The 24,331-nt window shown below is 40.3% G+C and overlaps 1 protein-coding gene across 1 annotated transcript in view; it reads left to right on the top strand.

Annotated features, from left to right (window-relative positions):
* LOC110530307 (BMP/retinoic acid-inducible neural-specific protein 3) overlaps nucleotides 1-24,331 on the top strand; it is a 71,160-nt gene that overhangs the window by 11,987 nt on the left and 34,842 nt on the right. Inside the window, exons 2-4 of the mRNA XM_021613236.3 lie at nucleotides 10,881-11,071; nucleotides 12,303-12,484; nucleotides 19,427-19,532. Of these exons, the coding sequence (XP_021468911.3) occupies nucleotides 10,881-11,071; nucleotides 12,303-12,484; nucleotides 19,427-19,532 (479 nt within the window). The remainder of the gene's footprint in view (nucleotides 1-10,880; nucleotides 11,072-12,302; nucleotides 12,485-19,426; nucleotides 19,533-24,331) is intronic.

Below are 24,331 nucleotides of genomic sequence, written 5' to 3'. Positions count from 1 at the left end.
ACAGGTGTGACTTGTTAAAAGTTCATTTGTGGAATTTCTTCTCTTCTTAATGTGTTTGAGCCAATCAGTTGTGTTGTGACAAGGTAGGGGTGGTATTATGGCAAGAACAGCTCAAATAAGCAAAGAGAAATGACAGTCCATCATGACTTTAAGACATGAGGTTCAGTCAATCCGGAAAATGTCAAGAACTTTGAAAGTTTCAAGTTTCAAATGCAGTAGCAAAAACCATCAAGCGCTATGATGAAACTGGCTCTCATGAGGTCCACCACAGGAAAGGAAGGCCCAGAGTTACCTCTGCTGCAGAGGAATGATTCATTAAAGTTACCAGCATCAGAAATTTCTGCCCAAATAAATGCTTCACAGAGTTCAAGTAACAGACACATCTCAACATCAACTGTTCAGAGGAGACTGCGGGAATCAGGCTTTCATGGTCGAATTGCTGCAAAGGACACCAATAATAAGAAGAAACTTGCTTGGGCCAAGAAACACAAGCAATGGACATTTGACCATTGGGAATCTGTCCTTTAGTCTGATGAGTACAAATTTGAGATTTATTGGTTCCAACCGGTATGGCTTTGTGAGATACAGAGTTGGTTAACGGATGACCTCTGCATGCGTGGTTCCCACCGTGAAGCATGGAGCTGTGGGTGTGATGGTGCTTTGCTGGTGACAGTCTGTCATGTATTTTGAATTCAAGACACACTTAACAGCATGGCTACCACTGCATTCTGCAGCTATAACCCATCCCATCTGGTTTGCGCTTAGTGGGACTATCATTTGTTTTTCAACAGGATAATGACCCAACACACCTCCAGGCTGTGTAAGGGCTATTTGACCTAGAAGGAGAGTGCTGCATCAGATGTCCTGTTCTCCCCAATCACCCGAGCTCAACCCAATTGAGATGGTTTGTGATGAGTTGGACCGCAGAGTGAAGGAAAAGCAGCCAACAAGTGCTCAGCATATGTGGGAACTCCTCCAAGACTGTAGGAAATGCATTCCAGGTGAAGCTGGTTGAGAGAATGACAAGAGTTTGCAAAGCGGTCATCAAGGCAGTTATTTCATAGTTTTGATGTCTTCACTATTATTCTACAATGTAGAAAATATTAGAAATAAAGAAAAACCCTTGAATGAGTAGGTGTGTCAAAATGTTGGACTTGTAATGTCTATTTAAAAGAATATATACAATATAAGTTATTTACAAAATATTTACAAAAAATATAAAAGAGTGATTGGAAATTATGATGACAATAACATTGATGAAAGCCACGGTCTATCTGCAATATTAAAGCTGATCAAACTTTTTTTTTTTTATAATGTAACATTTGGATACTTACTGAGACTTGGTTAAAAATTCTGTGCCAGACTCCGATGTGTCTCTCAATTTATATAATGTTTATAGATCTGACAAAGCTGGCAGAGTCACCATATTGATAAAGAACAACATAAATGTTACTGTGTGTAATACCACTCTTGTCCCCAAGCAATTTGAATGTCTTGTACTAAATGTGGGCCTTGGTAATAATGCCCAACTAGAGTTTATCAACCCTCCCTGGGCCTCCCAATTTCTCTTAGCAAATTGTCTGACTTGCTGTTTAACTATAATAATTCTGAATGATTAATATTGGGTCATCTTAACCTGGATTGGTTGAATGCCAGTATCAGTTAGACTGAAGGGTTTTTGTACTAAGCTACATTTCTCAACTGATAACTAAATCAACCTGCCACAACTTAAAACCCCCTGAAAAACCATCTCTTCAGGATATCATTCAGACAAATGCCCCTCATAAGAATACATCCAATGGAATCTTTGCTAACAAGCTCAGTGACCATTGTCCCATTGCCTGTATTAGAGATACTAAACTACCTAAATTGTGTCCATGCATTATTACAAAGATACATTTTAGAACTTTCAATGAGCAACATTTCCTGTATGACCTGGGGTTGAATGGTTAGGAGGGTCTGTCCTCTATCTCTGATTAGGATCAGGCCCTTAAATGTTTTACCTCTCTGTTTAACTCTGTAGATACAGTTGAAGTTGGAAGTTTACATACATTTAGGTTGGAGTCATTAAAACTAATTATTCAACCACTCCACAAATTTCTTGATAACAAACTTTCTTGATAACAAACTATAGTTTTGGCATGTCGGTCTACTTTGTGCATGACACAAGTAATTTTTCCAACAATTGTTTACAGACACATTATTTCACTTATAATTCACTGTATCAAAATTCCAGTGGGTCAAAAGTTTACATATATTAAATTGACTGTGCCTTTAAACAGCTTGGAAAATTCCAGAAAGTGATGTCATGGCTTTAGAAAATTCTGATAGGCTATTTGACATCATTTGAGTCAATTGGAGGTGTACCTGTGGATGTATTTCAAGGCCTACCTTCAAACTCAGTGCCTCTTTGCTTGACATCATGGGAAAATCAAAAGAAATCAGCCAAGACTTCAGATTTTTTAAAATTTGACCTCCACAAGTCTGGTTCATCCTTGTGAGCAATTTCCAAATGCCTGAAGGTACCACGTTTATCTGAACAAACAATAGTATGCAAATATAAACACAGTGGGACAACGCAGCCATCATACCGCTCAGGAAGGAGACTAGTTGTCTCCTAGAGATGAACGTACTTTGGTGCAAAAAATGTAAATTATTCACAGACCAATAGCAAAGGACCTTGTGAAGATGCAGGAGGACAAAAGTATCAATATCCACAGTAAAAGCATCATGTTGAAGGAGTGCTTTGCTGCAGGAGGGACTGGTGCACTTCACAAAATAGATGGCATCATGAGGTAGAAAAACTATGTGGATATATTGAAGCAACATCTCAAGACATCAGTCAGGAAGTTAAAGCGTGGTCACAAATGGGTCTTCCAAATGGACCATGACCACAAACATACTTCCAAAGTTGTGGCAAAATGGCTTAAGGACAACAAAGTCAAGGTATTGGAGTGGCAATCACAAAGCCCTGACCTCACTCCTATAGAAAATGTGTGGGCAGAACTGAAAAAGCATCTGAGAGCAAGGAGGCCTACAAACCTGACTCAGTTACACCAGCTCTGTCAGGAGGAATGGGCCAACATTCACCCAACTTATTGTGGGAAGCTTGTTAGAAGGCTACCCAAAACGTTTGACTCAAGTTAAACAATTTAAAGGCAATGCTACTAAATACTAATTGAGTGTATGTCAACTTCTGACCCACTGGGAATGTGATGAAAAGCTGAAATAAATCATTCTCTCTACTATTATTCTGACATTTCACCTTCTTAAAATAAAGTGGTGATCCTAACTGACCTAAAACAGGGAATTTTTACTAAGATTAAATGTCAGGAATTGTGAAAAACTGAGTTCAAATGTATTTGGCTAAGGCGTATGTAAACTTCTGACTTCTATGCCTTATAATATAAGAGATTAAGGACAGATCTAACTCACAGTTCAGTCCTTCAGACATTTTAAGAATACATGTCTTTCTCTGGTTAGAAAAGCAAAGTCAACATACGTAATGAATTGTGTATCTGAGAGTTGTGGAAACCAGCTAAAATGTGGACATTTTTTAACACCACCCCCTCATTGCCCCAGCATGTTATAACAGCCTCTTGTCCTATAACAGACAACAATGACATGTGTGGTGCTTTTAATAACAATTTTGCCTCAGCTGACCATCTATTTGAAATAAATCGTTTCTGAAAATACCTCAAGCTCCACTAGTCTTTTATTCACTTCTAAACAAATAGCAGAGAATGATGCACTTTCAGGCACTCACTTTTTTTAAAGAATGAAGTGCCTTGCAAAAAAACTGTCGCTTCATTCATTTCTACTGCAGCTTTCTGCCCCCGTCATTGTAGAACTGTTGACCTACATTTTGTTTTTAACAATTGCTTCTGGTGCTATTCCTAAAATCTGTAAGGCGGCGCAATAACTACCGCCCAATCTCTAAACTATCTTGCCTTGCAAAAATATTAGAATCACTGGCAAACTCTCAGCTAAGAACTTTTTAACTTCAAATGATATTCTTAATGTGTACCACTCTGGTTTTAGACCTGGACATAGCTACACTTGTCTTAAATTAAAAAATAAATTGCTGTCATATTTATCGATCTGTGCAAGGCTTTGCATCCCCTACTCATTCAAAGGTTGTCTGTAATGGGCATCGACCAGGCATCTTGCGTCTGTCAGACAGGACACAATATGTGCTTTCTGATGGTTTTAAGTCAAATTACCTCAATATTACTAAAGGTGTCTCGCAGGGGGTCAATTTTGGGACCTGTCCTCTTTATTATTTATATAATTAATCTGCAAAAATGTAACATTCATCTGTATGCATATGACACTATTATGTACGCTATTGCCACTACAGCTGACCAGGCTAGGTAGGACCTGCAATCTGATTTTGTTGCCTTGCAGAAGTCCTTGTTGATTTAAAATTGGTACTTAATGCGGAAAAAACTAAATGTATTTTGTTTTCTAATTTTCTTAGAAATATTTCAGATGGCTTACGTATTTATTCATTGGATGGTTCTTTAATCGAGCTGGTTCCTGCATATGAATACCTGTGTATTTGACAATAAATTGACATTTAAAAACATACGTATGAGCAAGTTAAAGCTAAGATTTAAGGTAGGCTTCTTTTATAGAAATAGATCATGCCTCTCCGTAAACAGCAGGATTCCGATTGTACAGTGAACTTTCTTGTCAGTTCTTGACTATGGGGACAAAATGTATCAGAATGCATTAGACACTACTCTTAACCCTTTGGATGCCGTCTACCATAGTGCCCTTTGCTTTATCACAGGTGACAGTTTTAACACAAATCACAGCATCCCATATCAGAATGTTGGCTGGTCCTCATTAATGTCCATTGGGTCACTGCATTACTCACTCTTTGTTTACTAAGTTCTACTACACAAGCTTATGACCTACCTAGTGTAACTTTGTTGTTGAAGTTTAAAACATTCAACATTCAAAGGGTTGGTTAACTCTTGAGGTTATTTGGGTCTCCACAGAATTAAGGAAAATCCGCTTAAATTTGTATGCGTCCCACTGCTGTAACAATTTGCAGATCTCATTAAAATTGGATGTTGGGACCTAGTAGCTGAGAAAGGTAACTGTTGTTTATGATTGTTTTAGTTTTTTGCGTATGTTATACTGAGCAAAAATATAAACGCAACATGCAACAATTTCAAAGATTTTACTGAGCTACAGTCAATTGAAATAAATTATTTAGGCCCTAATCTATGGATTTCACATGACTAGAGAGCATAGACCCACCCACTTGGGAGCTAGGTCCACCCACTGTGGAGCCGGGCCCGGCCAATCAGAATTATTTTTTCCCCCACAAAAGGGCATAAATCAAATCAAATTTTATTTGTCACATACACATAGTTAGCAGATGTTAATGCGAGTGTGGCGAAATGCTTGTGCTTCTAGTTCCGACAATGCAGTAATAACCAATGAGTAATCTAACCTAATAATTTCACAACAGCTACCTTTTTTTTTTACACTTTACAAGTGTAAAGGAATGAAGAATATGTACATAAAAATGTATGAATGAGTGATGGTACAGAAGGGCACAGGCAAGATGCAGTAGATGGTATTGGGTACAGTAAGTACATATGAGACGAGTAATGTAGGGTATGTAAACATAAAAGTGGCATTGTTTAAAGTGGCTAGTGATACATGTTTTACATAAAGATGGCAAGATGCAGTAGATGGTATAGAGTACAGTACATACATATGAGATGAGTAATGTAGGGTATGTAAACATTATATGAAGTGGCTAGTGATACATTTTTCATCAATTTTTACATTATTAAAGTGGCTGGAGTTGAGTCAGTATGTTGGCAACAGCCACTCAATGTAAGTGGTGGCTGTTTAACAGTCTGATGGCCTGTTTTTCAGTCTCTCGGTCCCTGCTTTGATGCACCTGTACTGACCTCGCCTTCTGGATGATAGCGGGGTGAACAGGCAGTGGCTCAGGTGGTTGTTGTCCTTGATGATCTTTATGGCCTTCCTGTGACATCGGGTGGTGTAGGTGTCCTGGAGGGCAGGTAGTTTGCCCCCGGTGATGCATTGTGCAGACTCACTACCCTCTGGAGAGGCTTACGGTTGTGGGCGGAGTAGTTGCTGTACCAGGCGGTGATACAGCCTGACAGGATGCTCTTGATTGTGCATCTGTAAAAGTTTGTGAGTGCTTTTGGTGACAAGCTGAATTTCTTCAGCCTCCTAAGGTTGAAGAGGCGCTTATGCGCCTTCTTCACCACGCTGTCTGTGTGGGTGGACTAATTCAGTTTGTCCATGATGTGTACACCGAGGAACTTAAAACTTACTACCCTCTCCACTACTGTCCCGTCGATGTGGATAGGGGGGTGCTCCCTCTGCTGTTTTCTGAAGTCCATGATCATCTCCTTTGTTTTTTGACGTTGAGTGTGAGGTTATTTTCCTGACACCACACTCCGAGGGCCCTCACCCCCTCCCTGTAGGCCGTCTCGTCATTGTTGGTAATCAAGCCTACCACTGTAGTGTCGTCTGCAAACTTGATGATTGAGTTGGAGGCGTGCATGGCCACGCATTCGTGGGTGAACATTGAGTACAGGAGAGGGCTCAGAATGCACCCTTGTAAGGCCCCAGTGTTGAGGATCAGCAGGGTTGAGATGTTACCTACCCTCACCACCTGGGGGCGGCCCGTCAGGAAGTCCAGTACCCAGTTGCACAGGGCGGGGTCGAGACTCAGGGTCTCGAGCTTGATGACAAGTTTGGAGTGTACTATGGTGTTAAATGCTGAGCTGTAGTCGTTGAACAGCATTCTCACATTGTCCAGATGGGTTAGGGCAGTGTGCAGTGTGGTTGCGATTGCGTCGTCTGTGGACCTATTGGGGTGGTAAGCAAATTGGAGTGGGTCTAGGGTGTCTGGTAGGGTGGAGGTGTTATGGTCCCCTACGAGTGTCTCAAAGCACTTCATGATGACGGAAGTGAATGCTATGGGGCGGTAGTCGTTTAGCTCAATTACCTTAGCTTTCTTGGGAACAGGAACAATGGTGGCCCTCTTGAAGCATGTGGGAACAGCAGACGGGGATAAGAATTGATTGAATATGTCCGCACCTTTTGGGGGGGGGGGGGGGGGTGGTACTGTCATGCCCTGACCTTAGAGATCCTTATTTCTTCTCTATGTTTGGTTAGGTCAGGGTGTGACTCAGGTGGGAGAATCTGTTTTCTATTTCTTTGTTGTTTTTTCCTAGTGTGGTTCTCAATCAGAGGCAGCTGTCTATCATGGTCTCTGATTGGGGATCATATATAAGTTGTCATTTTCTGTTTGGGTTTTGTGGGGTGTTGTTTTCCCGTTTAGTATCTGTGCCTGACGGAACTGTTCGCTTTAGTTTTTTGTATTTGTTATTTTTGTTTGAGTGATTCTTGACAATAAAGATCATGAACCCTTTCCACGCTGCGCTTTGGTCCACTCTTCCTTACGACAACGAGCGTTACACCTTGCCCTGATTAAAACCAGTGGTTCTCGCTGTGTGAATGCTGCCATCAATCCACGTTTTCTGGTTTGGAATGTATTAATAGTAGCTGTGGGTACGACATCCCTGATGCACTTGTAAATAAACTCGCTCACCGAATCAGCGTATTCGTCAATGTTGTTGTTTGACGCAATGTGGAACATATCCCAGTCCATGTGATCGAAGCAATCTTGAAGCGTGAAATCAGATTGGTCGGACCAGCGTTGAACAGACCTGAGCTTCCTGTTTTAGTCTCTGTCTATAAGCTGGAAGCAACAAAATGGAGTCATGGTCAGCTTTTCCGAAAGGAGGGCGGGGGAGGGCCTTATATGCGTATAATTAGGGACATAAAAAAAACCTCTTTAAAATACTCCCCTCAGACGATCCCACAGGTGAAGAAGCCGGATGTGGAGGTCTTAAGCAACATGTGGTCTGAGGTTGTGACGCTGGGTGGATGTACTGCCAAATTCTCTAAAATGACATGGTCGGGAAATGAACATTCAATTATCTGGCAACAGATCAGTTGGACATTCCTGCAGTCAGCATGCCAATTTCACACTACTTCAAAAACTGTGTGCAATTGGCATTGTGTTGTGTGGCAAAACTGCACATTTTACAGTGCCCTTTTATTGTCCCCAAGGTGCACCTGTGTAATAATCATGCTGTTTAATCAGCTTCCTGGTATGCCACACCTGTCAGGTGGATGGATTATCTTGGCAAAGGAGAAATGCTCACTAACAGGGATGTAAAAAAATTTTGAATTGAAAAATATTGAAAAATAATATAAAATTGAAAAATATTTCAGGTCATGAAAAATGTGACCAACACTTTCAGTATAACATATGTTTACATTGCATTCGGGAAGTATTCAGACCCCTTAACTTTTTCCACATTTTGTTTTACGTTACAGCCTTATTCCAAAATGGATTTGGAAAGCAAAAAGCAAAAACAGTTTATTTTTTTAATGCAAATGTATACGTTTTTTTTTTAATACCTTACTTACATGAGAATTCAGACCCTTTGCTATGAGCCTCAAAATTGAGCTAAGGTAAATCCTGTATCCATTGATCATCCTTGAGATGTTTCTACAACTTGATTGGAGTACAACTGGTAAATTCAATTAATTGGGCATGATTTGGAAAGGCACACACCTGTATTTATAATGTCCCACAGTTGACAGAGCAAAAACCATGTCAGGAGGTCGAAGGAATTGTCCGTAGAGCTCCGAGACAGGATTGTGTCGATGCACAGATCTGAGGCAGGGTACCAATAAAATTCTACAGAATTGAAGATCCCAAGAACACAGTGCCCTTCATCATTCTTAAATGGAAGAAGTTTGGAACCACCAAGACTCTTCCTAGAGCTGATCGGTTGGCCAAACTGTGCAATCGGGGAAGAAGAGCCTTGGTCAGGGAGGTGACCAAGAACCTGATGCTCACTATGACAGAGCTCCAGAGTTCCTTTGTGGAGATGGGTGAACCTTCCAGAAGGACAACAATCTCTGCAGCACTCCACCAATCAGGCCTTTATGGTAGAGTGGCCAGATGGAAGCCACTCCTCAATAAAAGGCACATGAAAGCCTGCTTGGAGTTTGCCAAAAGGCACCTAAAGTACTCTCAGACTTTGAGAAACAAGATTATCTTGTATGATGAAACCAAGATGGAACTCTTTGGCCTGAATGCCAAGCATCATGTCTGGAGTAAACCTGGCACCATTCCTACGGTGAAGCATGGTGGTGGTAGCATCATGCTGTGGGGATGTCTTTCAGCGGCAGGGACTGGGAGACTAGTCAGAATCGAGGGAAAGATATGAACAGAACAAAGTGAAGAGAGATCCTTGATGAAAACCTGTTCCAGAGTGCTCAGGATCTCAGGAGCAAAGGTTCACCTTCCTACAGAACAACGACCCTAAGCACACATCCAAGAAAACGCAGGAGTGGCTTCGGGACAAGTCTCTGAATGTCCTTGAGTGGCCCAGCCAGAGGCCAGATTTGAACCCGATCGAACATCTCTGGAGAGACCTGAAAATAGCTGTGCAGAGACTCTCGGTCGCAGTGTGGACTCCCTGTTAAAATAAAGTTTAAATAAAGACTAATATATACTGAAAGCAGCTGTTGTGATCCAGGTTAAATCCATACATACTGTACAGTTGGTTACATTTTGTATGGATTTAGGCTTCCTCATGCAAGCATGCTTTATGAATACATTTTCTAAATCACGCCCTCAACGCAGGTGTGGAATACATTCTCATCTGCAAGATCTGATACATACAGAGATCCAGACGATGTTATTAACTTATTAAACATTATCTTCTATGCTGTAACTGAAACTAACTTAGGGGTAACACTCATAGAAATAGAATGAATCACTCTAATTATATGGTGCTATGTTTCACAAACACGTACAAGTAGAAGCCTTGGAAAAAATTATGTTTCATTGAGTAACATAGTGGAATGTTAAAACAGTGGTAATATCCAGGTGCTCTGTTGTTATCGAATGGGGAATGGAGTAGAGGTAGAGAGTTTTGGCTTAAATAATTCCCTACAATCCTGCAGAGCTGCAGGTGCAATCAGCTTGTTCTAAAGCCCTTTAATTAAGAGCATCTATCATCATTAGCACTGGTACGGTCAGCCAATGCTTTTTACAATTAACTCCTCGAAATCCCCATGGAAGAAAAGTAATGTTCTGTTCACAACCTCTGTCATCACAAATTTTGCAGTCAAGACAACATCATCCAAAGCTAATAGGCAGCATCTCATGGTCTTTGCACATTATAGGCAAAGACTTGTATGACAATGTGATGTAAGATTTGAGGTTTACTTTGGACGCTTGGATTATCCCCATCAACATTGGCTTGCTATTGCTTCGTATCCCTCAAAATTATTCCAAAGACCGGTGTTTTTAACATGGTTTTGAAAGAAATGTTTGTGTACACTACTGCACATTTTTACAGAAATTGAACTGTAGAGTTTGTTCTTAAAGTCTTTGAAATTGTGCAAGCCATACTTAGTACTAAATAACAGTATGCAATTACACTTTAATTATTATACTTACATGGTATGGTACTACCAATGTTATTCCTGTGGCAAAATGCCTATATATTGTAAGGTTGGACTAAATATGTTTTCTATACTTTCTTTCATTGAATAATGATCATCAAACATTTTCCATGGTGTGTACTGTATGTTGTCAAATAACTTTAAATATATTTGATGTCTATACCATTCATTTACATCTCCTGTAACATCAAGCTAGATTTTCTGCTGATATTTGCATTCCTCACATAAGTATCAGCCAATGAAATGACCCAAACACCATGAATCAGATGGATTTAAAAATTTTTCCATGGTTCACTTGAATTGAGATCAGTTTGTTGTTGCAGGGAATTCAGCCATTGGAAAGTGAACAGCTTGGCTACAGAGAAGAGGGACGTTTTTAAGGCACCCTTACCGCTGGCGCCAGAGTTTCTACGCAACCTGAGGTTGCTGGGTCGAAGACCAAGTCTGCAGCAGATCCACGAGAACTTGATCAAGAAATATGGAACTCACTTTTTGGTGTCTGCTACGCTAGGAGGTAAGCAGCTTCAAATACACATACTCAGTGGCACTTAGCTTTAGGCTTTGTGGCTAAGGGATGTTGTTAGTTACTCATCTTAGTCTGTTCTCAAAATTGCTTCGGTGTAATTTCATCTCCTCAGATATTGATCATGTTGACTGCTTTAAAACAAACCAAAAGTTACTCATACTGTATATATTTAGTCTGCTCATGATATCACTGTTGACAGGGCGACAGGTAGCGTAGTGGTTAAGAGCATTGGGGCAGTAACAAAAAGGTCGCTGGTTTGAATCCCTGAGCAGGCAAGATGGAAAAATCTGCCGTTTTGCCCTAAAGCAAGGCAGTTAACCCCCAATATCGACTGCTGCCCGGGCACCGATGACATTGATTAAGGCGGAAGTCCCATTTTGTTTGAATACATTCACTTGTGCAACTGACTAGGTATCCCCATACCAGTAATTTACGTCGAACAAAACTTATTTTTTAAATCCATGATTGAAGTAATGCTGAATACATGAGGAAATTCCAACAGTTATGCACATAGTTTGAGATATTGAATCTTCTTCTCCCTCTAGCACCTAAAAAAACTATTGGACAAATAGTCCTGGTTGTGGTCTCTAAACATTTGCTATGACATCAACCAGAATACTACTACGTCTGATGATATGTAGGCACTAATTATGATGCCACTTAATGGTGGATATATGAACTGAAGTTACAGAGTCGAAGTGACAAGAAAGATGAATGCAGTGGAAAAGCCATACTGAGCTCTTGTAATTACCGGCTCAAACAAAAGGGATGGGACTATACACTGCATGCTAATGAGATAATTGCAAATAGCAATGCACACATTCTTATGCTGGGTGCTGATGGTATCTCATAGCCCCAAGGTAGAAGAGAGCTAAGCACGCTGTCTGGTCTAGCAGAATCATGTGAATACTATAGTGTTCTTTTGAAAAGTCTGGGTTTTCATACAAGACAGAGATAGACTGCAGACAGATTATGAAGGTCTATGAGCTTTTGTCTGAATGCCTCAGTTAATTCCTTTCATGGAGGATAATGGCACCCATTACTCTCAACAAGTATTAAAACTTTCGGTGTCATTATGATTAAAGTGACCCAGTTTTTGTAGTTGTTCTTCTTTTTTTAAGGACCATGTGTAACTTTGATTGAATATCCCTCTGGGATTTTTTTTCTCTTCTATTCTATTGTCTTCTATTCTATTGTCTTCTATTCTATCTTTCTACAGGAGAAGAATCGTTGACAATCTTCCTGGATAAGCAGAAGCTCAGTAAGAAATCGGTGGGACAAGGAAACAGCTCTGTGGTCTCCCTGGAAGTATTGCATCAGTTGGCTGCCTCTTATTTCACAGACCGCGAGAGCACCTTGAGACGACTTCACCACCTACAGATAGCCACCTCCGCCATAAAGGTAGATCTACTGCTACTCTCAAGGACACTCAGTCATTGAAGCATCCAGTTTCTTTTCTGAATATGTTTGTTTAGTTTGACAGAGTATATTCCATTTTTCAACTGATTATACATGGAACTTGTATTTAGCAGGTTTATTTTTTATGTGAAACAAAATGAAGGTAGGCTACTGAGACCTTTGGCATTGAGAATTTGTTCTGTCTGTCTCTAATACAATGCTTAAGGTCGCATGGTTAATGTTTTGTTGCTTAGCAGCTAACTACTTAGCATACATTTGAGTTCCAAACATACACTCTAAAAGGCAGGATTATCATCTGCATGTATTCAGTACTACTGTATCATGATGACAGGAGGTGAGTGGGTGGACAGGGCTTGCTTTAAACTCATTGAAATAACAAAATTAATTTAACACAGGAGTGTAAGATTTCTCAACTTTTCACCTTGATAAAAAAAAACGTATTCTGAACATTTGGGCCATGATTTTGGATATATGCTTATATTTGACATTTTAGTAATTTAGCAGACGGTCTTATCCAGAGCGATATTAGCGCATTCATCTTAAGATAGCTAGGGGAGACAACAACATATCCCCATCGTAGGAAGTACATTTACGCAGACGTGGGATTTATTTAAAATACTCTTTAAAGAGAGGTGGGGTTTTAGACGTTGTCAGAAGATGGGCAGGGACTCCTTTGTCCTGACGTTAGGGAGGAGCTTGTTCCACCTTTGGGGTGCCAAGACAGAGAAAGTCGAGCATTGACAGTTTGAACAGGAACTGCCCAGTGCCAAGACATCAGATGTGCAGGGTAGGGAGAGGCAGTTCCCTTTGCTGCTCTGTAGGTAAGCACCAGGGACTTGAAAATTATGCAAGCTTAAAGGAAGCCAGTGGAGTGTGCGGAGGAGCGGGGTGACAAGAGAGAACTTGGGAAGATTGAACACCAGGTGTGCTGTGACGTTCTGGATAAGTTGCAGCCAAAACAGGGTTGCAGTACTCTGAATGGGAGATGACTAGAACCTAGAACTAGAACACTTCCTACAGATGTTCTAGAGCAAGAACCTTTCAGGAGTGAGTCAAAAGAAAGGAGGAGAGGGCCTAGAACCGAGCCTTGGTGGGCATTAGTAGTAATAACATGTGGTGCAGACACAGATCCTCTTCGCACCACCTGGTAGGAGTGACCTGCTGTGTAGGATGCAATCCAGAAGTGTGCAAAGAATGCACATTCCACGCAGCCCTGCGAGGGTGGAGAGGAGGATACAACCAAATCAAATCAAATTGTATTTGTCACATGCGCTGAATACAACAGGTGTAGAGCTTACAGTGAAATTCCTACTTACAAGCCCTCTTAAGGATCTATACAGATCGGTGTCCCAAGTAACAAGAAAAATTCCCAGGGCATAGACATATCTGATATTGGCAGAAAGCTTAAATTCTTGTTAATCTAACTGCACTGTCCAATTTACAGTAGCTATTACAGTGAAAGAATACCATGCTATTGTTTGAGGAGAGTGCACAGTTATTAACTTGAAAAGTTATTCATAAACCAATTAGGCTCATTTGGGCAGTCTTGATACAACATTTTGAAGAGAAATACAATGGTTCATTGGATCAGTCTAAAACTTTGCCCATACACAGCTGCCATCTGGTGGCCAAATGTTAAATTGTGCCTGGGCTGAAATAATACATTATGGCCTCTCTCTTGCATTTCAAAGAGGATGGTACAAAAACAAATACAAAAAACTGTTATTTTTCTTTGTATTATCTTTTACCAGATCTAATGTGTTATATTCTCCTACATTTATTTCACATTTCCACAAACTTCAAAGTGTTTCCTTTTAAATGGTATCAATAATATGTATGTCATTTCTTCAGGTCCTGAGCTAAAGGCAGTTATATTTGGGTATGTCATTTTAGGCAAAAATTGAAAAAAAGGGGCAGATCCTTAAGAGGGCCAGTGATCTGATGGTTCAGGGTGTCGAAGGCAGCAGATATACATTACATTATCAGAAGTATGTGGACACCTGCTCGTTGGTTGAACATTCATTCCAAAACCATGATAATTAATATGGAGTTGGTCCCACCTTTGCTGCTATAACAGCCTCCACTCTTCTGGGAAGGCTTTTGAATAAATGTTGGAACATTGTTGCGGGGACTTGCTTCCATTCAGCCAATTCCTCCCAAAGGTGTTCGATGGGGTTGAGGTCAGAGCCCTGTGCAGGCCAGTCAAGTTCTTCCACACCAATCTTGACAAACCATTTCTGTATGGACCTCGCTTTGTGCATTTCCCTTCACTGGAATTAAGGGGCCTAGCCCGAACCATGAAAAACAGCCCCAGACCATTATTTCTCCTCCAGCAAACTTTACAGTTGGCACTATGCATTGGGGTATGTAGCATTCTTCTGGCACCCGCCAAACACAGATTTGTCCATCGGACTGCCAGATTGTGAAGCGTGATTCATCACTCCAGAGAACGCGTTTCCACTGCTCCAGAGTTGAATGGCAGCAAGCTTTACACAACTACAGCCAACGCTTGGCATTGTGCATGGTGACCTTAGGCTTGTATGTGGCTGCTCGGCCCTGGAAACACATTTCATGAAGCTCCCGACAAACAGTTATTGTCCACATACTTCTGTATATATATAGTATATCTAGGAGGATGAGAACAGAGGAGAGAGTCAGCATGTTGTGCTGTGACTCATAGAAAGCCTTTCCGATTTTTTTGACCCCTTTTTTCAATCTTGTCACTTCACTGCAACTCCCCAACGGGCTCGGGATGTGAAGGTCGAGTCATGCGTCCTCCAAAACATGACCCGACAAACCTTGCTTCTTAACACCCGCCCAACCCGGAAGCCAGTCGCACCAATGTTTCGGAGAAAACACCACTCAACTGACAACGAGGTCAGCCTGCAGGCGCCCGGTCTGCCACAATGAGTTGCTAGAGCACAATGAGCCAAGTAAAGCCCCCCCGGCCAAACCCTCCCTTAACCCAGATGACGTTGGGCCAATTGTGCGGCGCCCAATGGGACTTCCGATCACGACCAGTTGTGATACAGCCTGGGATTGAACTGGGGTCTGTAGTGATGCCTCTAGCACTGCGATGCAGTGCCTTAGACCGCTGTGCCACTCGGGAGGCCTCAGATGTTTTTTATTAAACCAAGCAGAAAGAGCCATAGCTCTAGTACTATAGTGGTGGGGTATTTTAGACTTTTTAATGATCAGACTTTAAATTATTTAGACAACATCCTGGTCAGCTAGTCATTCATATTGTTCTTTAAATAGACAAATGTGTTACAGTTTATTTTAGATTCCTTTATTTTCTGAATATTTACCTGTGATGCTACATACCGTGTGGTGTAAGTTATTCTCTCTTACCAAATTGTGTCTTGTGTTCCCCAACCGTCTAGTTGCGTCTAGAGGACAAATGTCCCATTTGACCAATGGTACACTTGACTGTCATGACTACATACAGTACAATACCTTTATTTGTTATGACAATTGTCCTTGATGTATTGTGAGTAGGTTTGGCCATAGACTACACTGAGAGCAAAATATAAAGATAATGATAGCAATGTGACATGATCCCAGTAGCAGTACTATACTGTATATTTACAGCTTGGTTGTTAATTGATTGAACTACATTTAATTTAATCTACTTAAATAGTGCTTTTTGGACTGTACGATTATTTGTCAAGGTCTATAAAGTTACCATTAGCATTTCAGAGGACCGGTACCTTAATATTTGTCAGAAAGTTTCACAATGGTATGTACTAGCTGTATGCATCTTAGCTAACTGGCAGACAGCAGGACTGTCTAAAAAACATAAGCTGCCAGGTCCGATTAAGCACCAGGAATCAGTGCTTTGAACAACACTGAGTATACAAAACATTAGGAACACCAACATGGTGAATCCAGGTGAACGCTATGATCTCTTATTGATGTCACCTGTTAAATCCACTTCAATCAGTGTAGATGAAGGGGAGGAGACAGGTTAATTAAAGAAGGATTTTTAAGCCTTGACACAACTGAGACATGGATTGTGTATGTGTGCTATTAACCACGTTTCCATCCCCAGTTTGTCAGTGTAAAGTCATACCGTACAAAAAAAATCATGACAACTGTGACGGCAACTGTGACGGTTTCTATGCAATTTTATAAATTCTGACAGATAATTTGTTTGTTCGACATGTTGGGATCTTTTTTGTCTGTAAAACTAATTATGCAAGAAATGGTGGTGTTTTTTTTTTAATGAGCAAATATTGATATAATAACCATAATATCAAAGTAAACTTGTTATCACGCGATGACATGTCGTAGTGGGAGGACACACCAAATCTTGGGAAGCTATGCAATTTAAATTAGCTTTCAGATAAAATAAGTTATGATGGACTTCACAAGGTGGTGAAAGTGTATGGTATGAGCTTGATGCTCCTTTCCAATAAATGTCGAGGGTCTTATTCAGGTGAAAGGATGTTCGATGCTTGACTGCCATTTTGACAAATATAAAACATTCTCACTCTTATCAATTATATCATCATGTAGACTAGCCCACCTGCAGAGCCACCCGCACTATATCTGCGAGCTGTTGGCCAGAGGGCACATGCAAAGACTGAGTCAGCACATTTGCTATTTAACGCAACAGTTTTTGTAAAAAAACACAAGGAACACATAAGTGAAAAAGTATATATTTTGTACATTACATCATCATGCAGTGATTTTTTTTTTAGTTTGGTGGAAACACACCACTAGTTGGAAAATGCGCTTATTTTCTTCATGCAGATTTTTTTATATTTGCATGAAAATCTGCCACCAATTGGATGTAAACCTAACTAGTCATGGGGTTGAACGGGCAAGAAAAAATATTGAAGTGCCTTTGAACGGGGTATGGTCGTAGGTGACAGCCGCACCGAGTGAGTGTGCCAAGAACTGCAACGTTGCCGGGTTTTTCACGTTCAACAGTTTTCTGTGTGCATCAAGAATGGTCCCCCACCATCACCCATAGGACATCCAGCCAACATGACACAACCGTGGGAAGCAATGGAGGCAACATGGGCCAACGTCCCTGTGAAATGCTTGTCCATGCCCCGACGAATTGAGGCTGTTCTGATGGCAAAAGGTGGTTCAACTCAATATTAGGAAGGTGTTCCTAATATTTTGTACACTCTGTGTATGTTATAGGACAGATTGATTAAAAAAATCACATGAAGCACTCTGCAAATACCTGGCTTCAGCTCTGCAGTGTTTCAAGATGAGAAGCTGCTGGTTACATTTTAGCAAAATTATCATCTCTAGTATGCGAGCCACCTGCTCCTCAATGCTCTGCCAACTGAGCTAATCATCCATGAGAGAGTGGGATGTGCTTGACCTGCCTGCGTACATGGCTTTAGGCTTTGTGGTTGTAATGAAACTTCTGGAGGAGGAATGAAATATATTATCTTACATAATGCAGGGGGACCATAAAGTACTTCAACTTATTTGGTATATATCACAGTAAGAAGAATGAAGTATAGTCCCCAATACATAGCATGTAGTGCTGCACTGACTTGATATTGTTTGACAAGGGTCGATAGAAAAACAATATTTTACAATGAATCATCTTTAAAACACCTTATTTATTCAGTATTGTAGCTTACTGGCAGCATTGTTTGTCAAGAAATACAGTCTTACTCTCTTACATAACTGCGAGGAAGATTTGGAAGGAGATTTGCAAGGGAGGTTTATATTGATAGATGCGATAAAGAGATCGATTTACATAATATTGCCTTTTCACTGTTGCCTTTTTTGAGCTCCGTACTACAGTATATTATTCATATTTCATCGGTTTGGAGGAGAAGATTGACATGGATTAAAGTATTTTGTGAATGTTCACACTTGCACATTCTAATGTGGGCTCGCACCAACCTTAGCCCAGGTCTTGCTGGCCCTGTTACAGAGCAGGGTTAGCACCAACTTTTAGCCACAGAAACATAAACACACTGCCAAAATAGCCCGTGTGAAACGGGGTCAAGAACAACGCATAGAATTTTAACTTTCCAATCAGAAAAGCTGCATTTTATCCCTTCATTTGAGAACAAAGACTTGAAAAAAAACAAAAAAACAATCTGTGTGTTAGCTATGGCTAACAAAAACGGTTGCTATGCAGGCTGGCTAATGTCTTCTCCCTTAGCTAGCCAACTGCGCCAAAAACTCTACAGCTGGGAGGGCAGCAAATGCTCCATATTCATCTGTTTTAATAACTTTTCAATGTAAGGGATAAACACAGACGCTCATCATTACCTTGGAAATAATGGACGATGAAGCGGGACAAGGCAGACACAGCATTCTCTGTATGCGAGATCGCATTTTTTCAATGAAACATGAAACGTTTCCGAGGTCGGACAGGCAGACAGCAAGGTTTATACAAACCATCACATACAATACTGTCTTTGATATATTCAGGTAAAGACAAGAGGATTCTAATATCCCATAACTCTTTGCACCACTATTCAACAAGGGACAAGCTATTACATTCGGGAATGACTGGGAGTGAATGGTAGTAGCACAGAAAGTTTGCCATCAAAGTGAAAAGTAAACACATTCGTAGTGAATATCAGCTAACTACTCAACAGTTTTACTGTCATTCCTATCCAGCCACATTTTTACTGGAATTCCTGACCGCTGGTCCCATGAATATTAATTTTTAATGCTTCCTCACAGAATTATTCCTTTGTCTTAATCTTCCCATCTTCAATTTATTGTAGCTTTTACTCAGGTCATCTTCAACCTAGCTTTTACTTCCTGGCATGGGTACACTCAAAATGGCTGCCAGTCCACCCATTATGCCCTCATTGACTTGAATGGGGAAACCCTTTCTATTCATTCTATTTCTAAAGGTTAGACAACTAACAACCAGGTACATGATTCACCAGTAGGCATAATAAGGCATTAAAGTATCTCCTTGTTTCCTAGGTAACAGAAACTAGGACCGGGCCCCTCGGATGCAGTAACTATGACAGCCTTGATTCTGTTAGCTCTGTCTTGGTACACAGTCCTGAAAATAAAATACAGCTAAAAGGTAAGCTACTGTACTCCATTTTCTAAACAGTTGCTCTGTGTTCTATTGTGTGTGTATAATATACTCATTATGTTCTTTGTTCTATGCTGCAAGACAAATGACTTGGAATCCACAAAAAATAGTTTTGCTGCCAAGAAGAAAAAATTACTTATTTAGTTTCAAATGATCATAACTCTCCAACTTGATGTAAGGGAGTATTTTGGTGGAGAAACTTTCTTGCGTACAATAAACTCTCCAGGCAAAAGCTTTGGATTCCCCTTGAGTGCTTCACTGTTCTTGCCAGCTCTGATCTATACAACCAATGCCATATGATTTTGATAAGTGTATATCAGTGCTTCTAAGCTTAGCAGTGGGCTCTCATTCGTCATTCCTCAAGGCTATTCATTCAGGCTCTTTGACTTGTGAAATCATGCAGTATTGAATCTCAAATCATAGATCATATCTGTGAAGCAAGGTTTTGAAAATCCTGTTGTGTGGGATTATTTTGGGATGGATTCATCCATCTGCTGGGGACTGGTGCTTAAACGGTGTATAAAATAAGCTTTGGTGACGTCCCAAAATGGTACCTATTCCCTACATAGTGCACTACTTTTGACCAGGTCAAAAGTAGCGCACTGTAAAGGGAATAGGGTGACATTTTGGACACAGGCTTTGAGTGCTGCTTCCATAACCTGGCTCCTAGCAGGTCCAACCAGCAGGTCCAACATGGCTGCACTGGTCAAACAACAGAGGCTAGACAATAGGGAATTGGGCAAATATCAGACATAATGAGGCCCAGATGGCCAGGACACAGTCCAAGGATGGAGGAACAAAATCTCCATACGCTAAGCCTTCATTCCCATAAACACCACAGGGATGGCTAACAACAAGGAATAGTTTAAAGACCAGCTTATGGGCCAAAACGTAAACTATGGTAAAGCTAGGGTTAGATGGAAGACCTAGGGTCTTACTGTAGACAGTAAGAACAGATGCGGCTTAAATACTCTAACAGAAGAAAAGCATTGATGGCAAGTGGCTAAGGACTATTGCGGAGATTTAATCCTGTTAATTTTATAAGCCATTTACATTACATGACCAAAGTATGTGGACTACTCGCTCATTAATGTCTTAATCGAAATTACGGCTTGCCTCTTATCCACTCATCATTCCCTTATGCCATAGTTTGTACATCTCAATTGTTATATTGCTTATATACAGTAGGTCTATCTTATTCATGAATGATTTCATAGTTTTGCTTATTTGTGTATTATAATTAGCTCATGTACTTTTCTTCATGAGGAGGGGATTCTATATGTTGTTGGGTCTGTAACCATGTTTGCCAGTGAAAGTCTCTACCCATTCAACATTTTTTTTCAACAAAAAGTTCAGTAATAGACCCATGTTATTTCAGTTGATATTGCAAGGGTTGTTTTGTTTACGCAATGTGCTGTCTGTGCGCCGGTATATGGTCTATTATTATAGATCCTTGTGATTGTTCTTTCCTTCCTTTTTAGACCATAGGCCTAATAAAATAATAAAATGTTGTGTAGTGGCTTTGCTGGCATGCATCTAAACAAATGGGTTGAGTTTGCCCCACCAAGATTTACATGCTAAAAATCGCCACTGCCCCAATTTATTAAGCTTTTTAGGGATAAGAAAATTATCATACCTAGGCTAGAGAAACACAATGCAATAATGTATTTTCTTTATTTTTTCTAGTGAGCAAAGAGTTATAGTCTAGGCTGTAAACTGCAGTGAATATGCCATTTCAATACCCGCTAAAAAGCTCTGCGTTTTGAATGCATGATTCATTACGAAAATAATAATAATCTAGCCTAGGCCTGATTAGGCAAACATTTGGATCAGTAATGGGTATTTTCTAGACAGTAAAGGCACATTAGCAGGCTAGTCATAGTGTGTATTTTGTGTATCGGCGTTAACAGATAGGCCTACCATCTGACAATATAGCCTTCTCATGCGCTGCTTGCCAGTTATTTAGGCCATCTTACCGTGCCTTCTCTCCTTTCCGAGCGGACTTGCTCACCTAGAACCAAGAATGCTTCAACAGAACAAGGTTTTGATAAGTTGTCAATTTTTTATCGTCGGGGGGGGGCCTTGCGGCCGGGTAAGCGACTGCTTATTTAGCTTCTGCCTAGAGACGGCTCTGCTTCAGAGCATCACACGTCTGGCTAAGCTTTATTTCAAGAGGAAAGAAATAGATAAGCAAGTGACAGTGATGACAATCTCTCTAATCCAATAGTGAAGCCAAGTCTAAGCATCGTGAACACAGGAGAAAAGATGATGAAGGACTGGAAAAAGCAGTCGGTATCAAGAAGTGAAAGGAAGTGCATATCTACTGGTCTCTCCCTGCACAATGTATAATTCATGAAAACAAAGTCCAAGGGTATATCCTCCAAAGATCTTCCTCACCTCATGTTCTGAAGGTGTAACACTGTAAATTTAAATGTTCAATCCAGGATTTTGTTTACTTTGTGGTGCAGGGCTTATCTAAAACTGTGGGATATATTTTTATGTTTGTCTTATCCCTATATTAAATACATTGATGACTGTACAATGCCATTTCAGCTATTGTTTACGTGAAGTGCACTAAAAAAACTATCTACAGGCAGGAAACCTAAATCTTTGGTTCACCTCTCTGGTAGCCCAAGAGCAATTGTAAATTGAAAATTGGCTTACCATGATGTATACAGTGCCTTGCGAAAGTATTCGGCCCCCTTGAACTTTGCGACCTTTTGCCACATTTCAGAATTCAAACATAAAGATATAAAACTGTATTTTTTTTGTGAAGAATCAACAACAAATGGGACACAATCATGAAGTGGAACGACATTTATTGGATATTTCAAACTTTTTTAACAAATCAAAAACTGAAAAATTGGGCGTGCAAAATTATTCAGCCCCTTTACTTTCAGTGCAGCAAACTCTCTCCAGAAGTTCAGTGAGGATCTCTGAATGATCCAATGTTGACCTAAATGACTAATGATGATAAATACAATCCACCTGTGTGTAATCAAGTCTCCGTATAAATGCACCTGCACTGTGATAGTCTCAAAGGTCCGTTAAAAGCGCAGAGAGCATCATGAAGAACAAGGAACACACCAGGCAGGTCCGAGATACTGTTGTGAAGAAGTTTAAAGCCGGATTTGGATACAAAAAGATTTCCCAAGCTTTAAACATCCCAAGGAGCACTGTGCAAGCGATAATATTGAAATGGAAGGAGTATCAGACCACTGCAAATCTACCAAGACCTGGCCGTCCCTCTAAACTTTCAGCTCATACAAGGAGAACACTGATCAGAGATGCAGCCAAGATGCAGCCAAGATGCAGCCCATGATCACTCTGGATGAACTGCAGAGATCTACAGCTGAGGTGGGAGACTCTGTCCATAGGACAACAATCAGTCGTATATTGCACAAATCTGGCCTTTATGGAAGAGTGGCAAGAAGAAAGCCATTTCTTAAAGATATCCATAAAAAGTGCTGTTTAAAGTTTGCCACAAACCACCTGGGAGACACACCAAACATGTGGAAGAAGGTGCTCTGGTCAGATGAAACCAAAATGGAACTTTTTGGCAACAATGCAAAACATTATGTTTGGCGTAAAAGCAACACAGCTCATCACCCTGAACACACCATCCCCACTGTCAAACATGGTGGTGGCAGCATCATGGTTTGGGCCTGCTTTTCTTCAGCAGGGACAGGGAAGATGGTTAAAATTGATGGGAAGATGGATGGAGCCAAATACTGGACCATTCTGGAAGAAAACCTGATGGAGTCTGCAAAAGACCTGAGACTGGGACGGAGATTTGTCTTCCAACAAGACAATGATCCAAAACATAAAGCAAAATCTACAATGGAATGGTTCAAAAATAAACATATCCAGGTGTTAGAATGGCCAAGTCAAAGTCCAGACCTGAATCCAATCGAGAATCTGTGGAAAGAACTGAAAACTGCTGTTCACAAATGCTCTCCATCCAACCTCACTGAGCTCGAGCTGTTTTGCAAGGAGGAATGGGAAAAAATTTCAGTCTCTCGATGTGCAAAACTGATAGAGACATACCCCAAGCGACTTACAGCTGTAATCGCAGCAAAAGGTGGCGCTACAAAGTATTAACTTAAGAGGGCTGAATAATTTTGCATGCCCAATTTTTCAGTTTTTGATTTGTTAAAAAAGTTTGAAATATCCAATAAATGTCGTTCCACTTCATGATTGTGTCCCACTTGTTGTTGATTCTTCACAACAAAATACAGTTTTATATCTTTATGTTTGAAGCCTGAAATGTGGCAAAAGGTCGCAAAGTTCAAGGGGGCCGAATACTTTCGCAAGGCACTGTAAGCCACAACCATGACAAAATGCATAAATCAATCCACATATTTAAATGATAGGGTTATTTATCAATCTCACTGTATTTGCATCTAATTAAACCATCAAACAGTGCATATTGGTCACTATATTAAGCAAATGGTTTAGAGTCTATAAGGATGCCAGGAACAAAAATCGTGTTTATATTATCTTGTCTTGTTTAACCAAGGAAAATGTGATCATTCAATTCTTAATCTTCATTAGAGGAAGCCGACACCCAAAAAGTATTTTACGGCACTGTAGAAATATTTAACGATAATCTACCTTTTTCAAATTCATATTAAATTGAAGTAGATTACCATTATAAGGTTACTAGAAAACAAACAATCACAGCTAATCCCATTTCAGACTCCTATTATTCATTGCAATGGAAAAGCCCATGTGGTTCAATAATAATATGAAATCCCAGAGGTTAATGCCAGTCTAATAAATTTAAT

The sequence above is a fragment of the Oncorhynchus mykiss genome, chromosome 8 (genome assembly GCF_057628025.1).
Source record: "Oncorhynchus mykiss isolate SJ-2025 chromosome 8, ASM5762802v1, whole genome shotgun sequence".
NCBI lineage: Eukaryota > Metazoa > Chordata > Actinopteri > Salmoniformes > Salmonidae > Oncorhynchus > Oncorhynchus mykiss.
The sequence above is the reverse complement of the archived record's forward strand: the minus strand, read 5'-3'. Positions and strand labels throughout refer to the sequence as shown.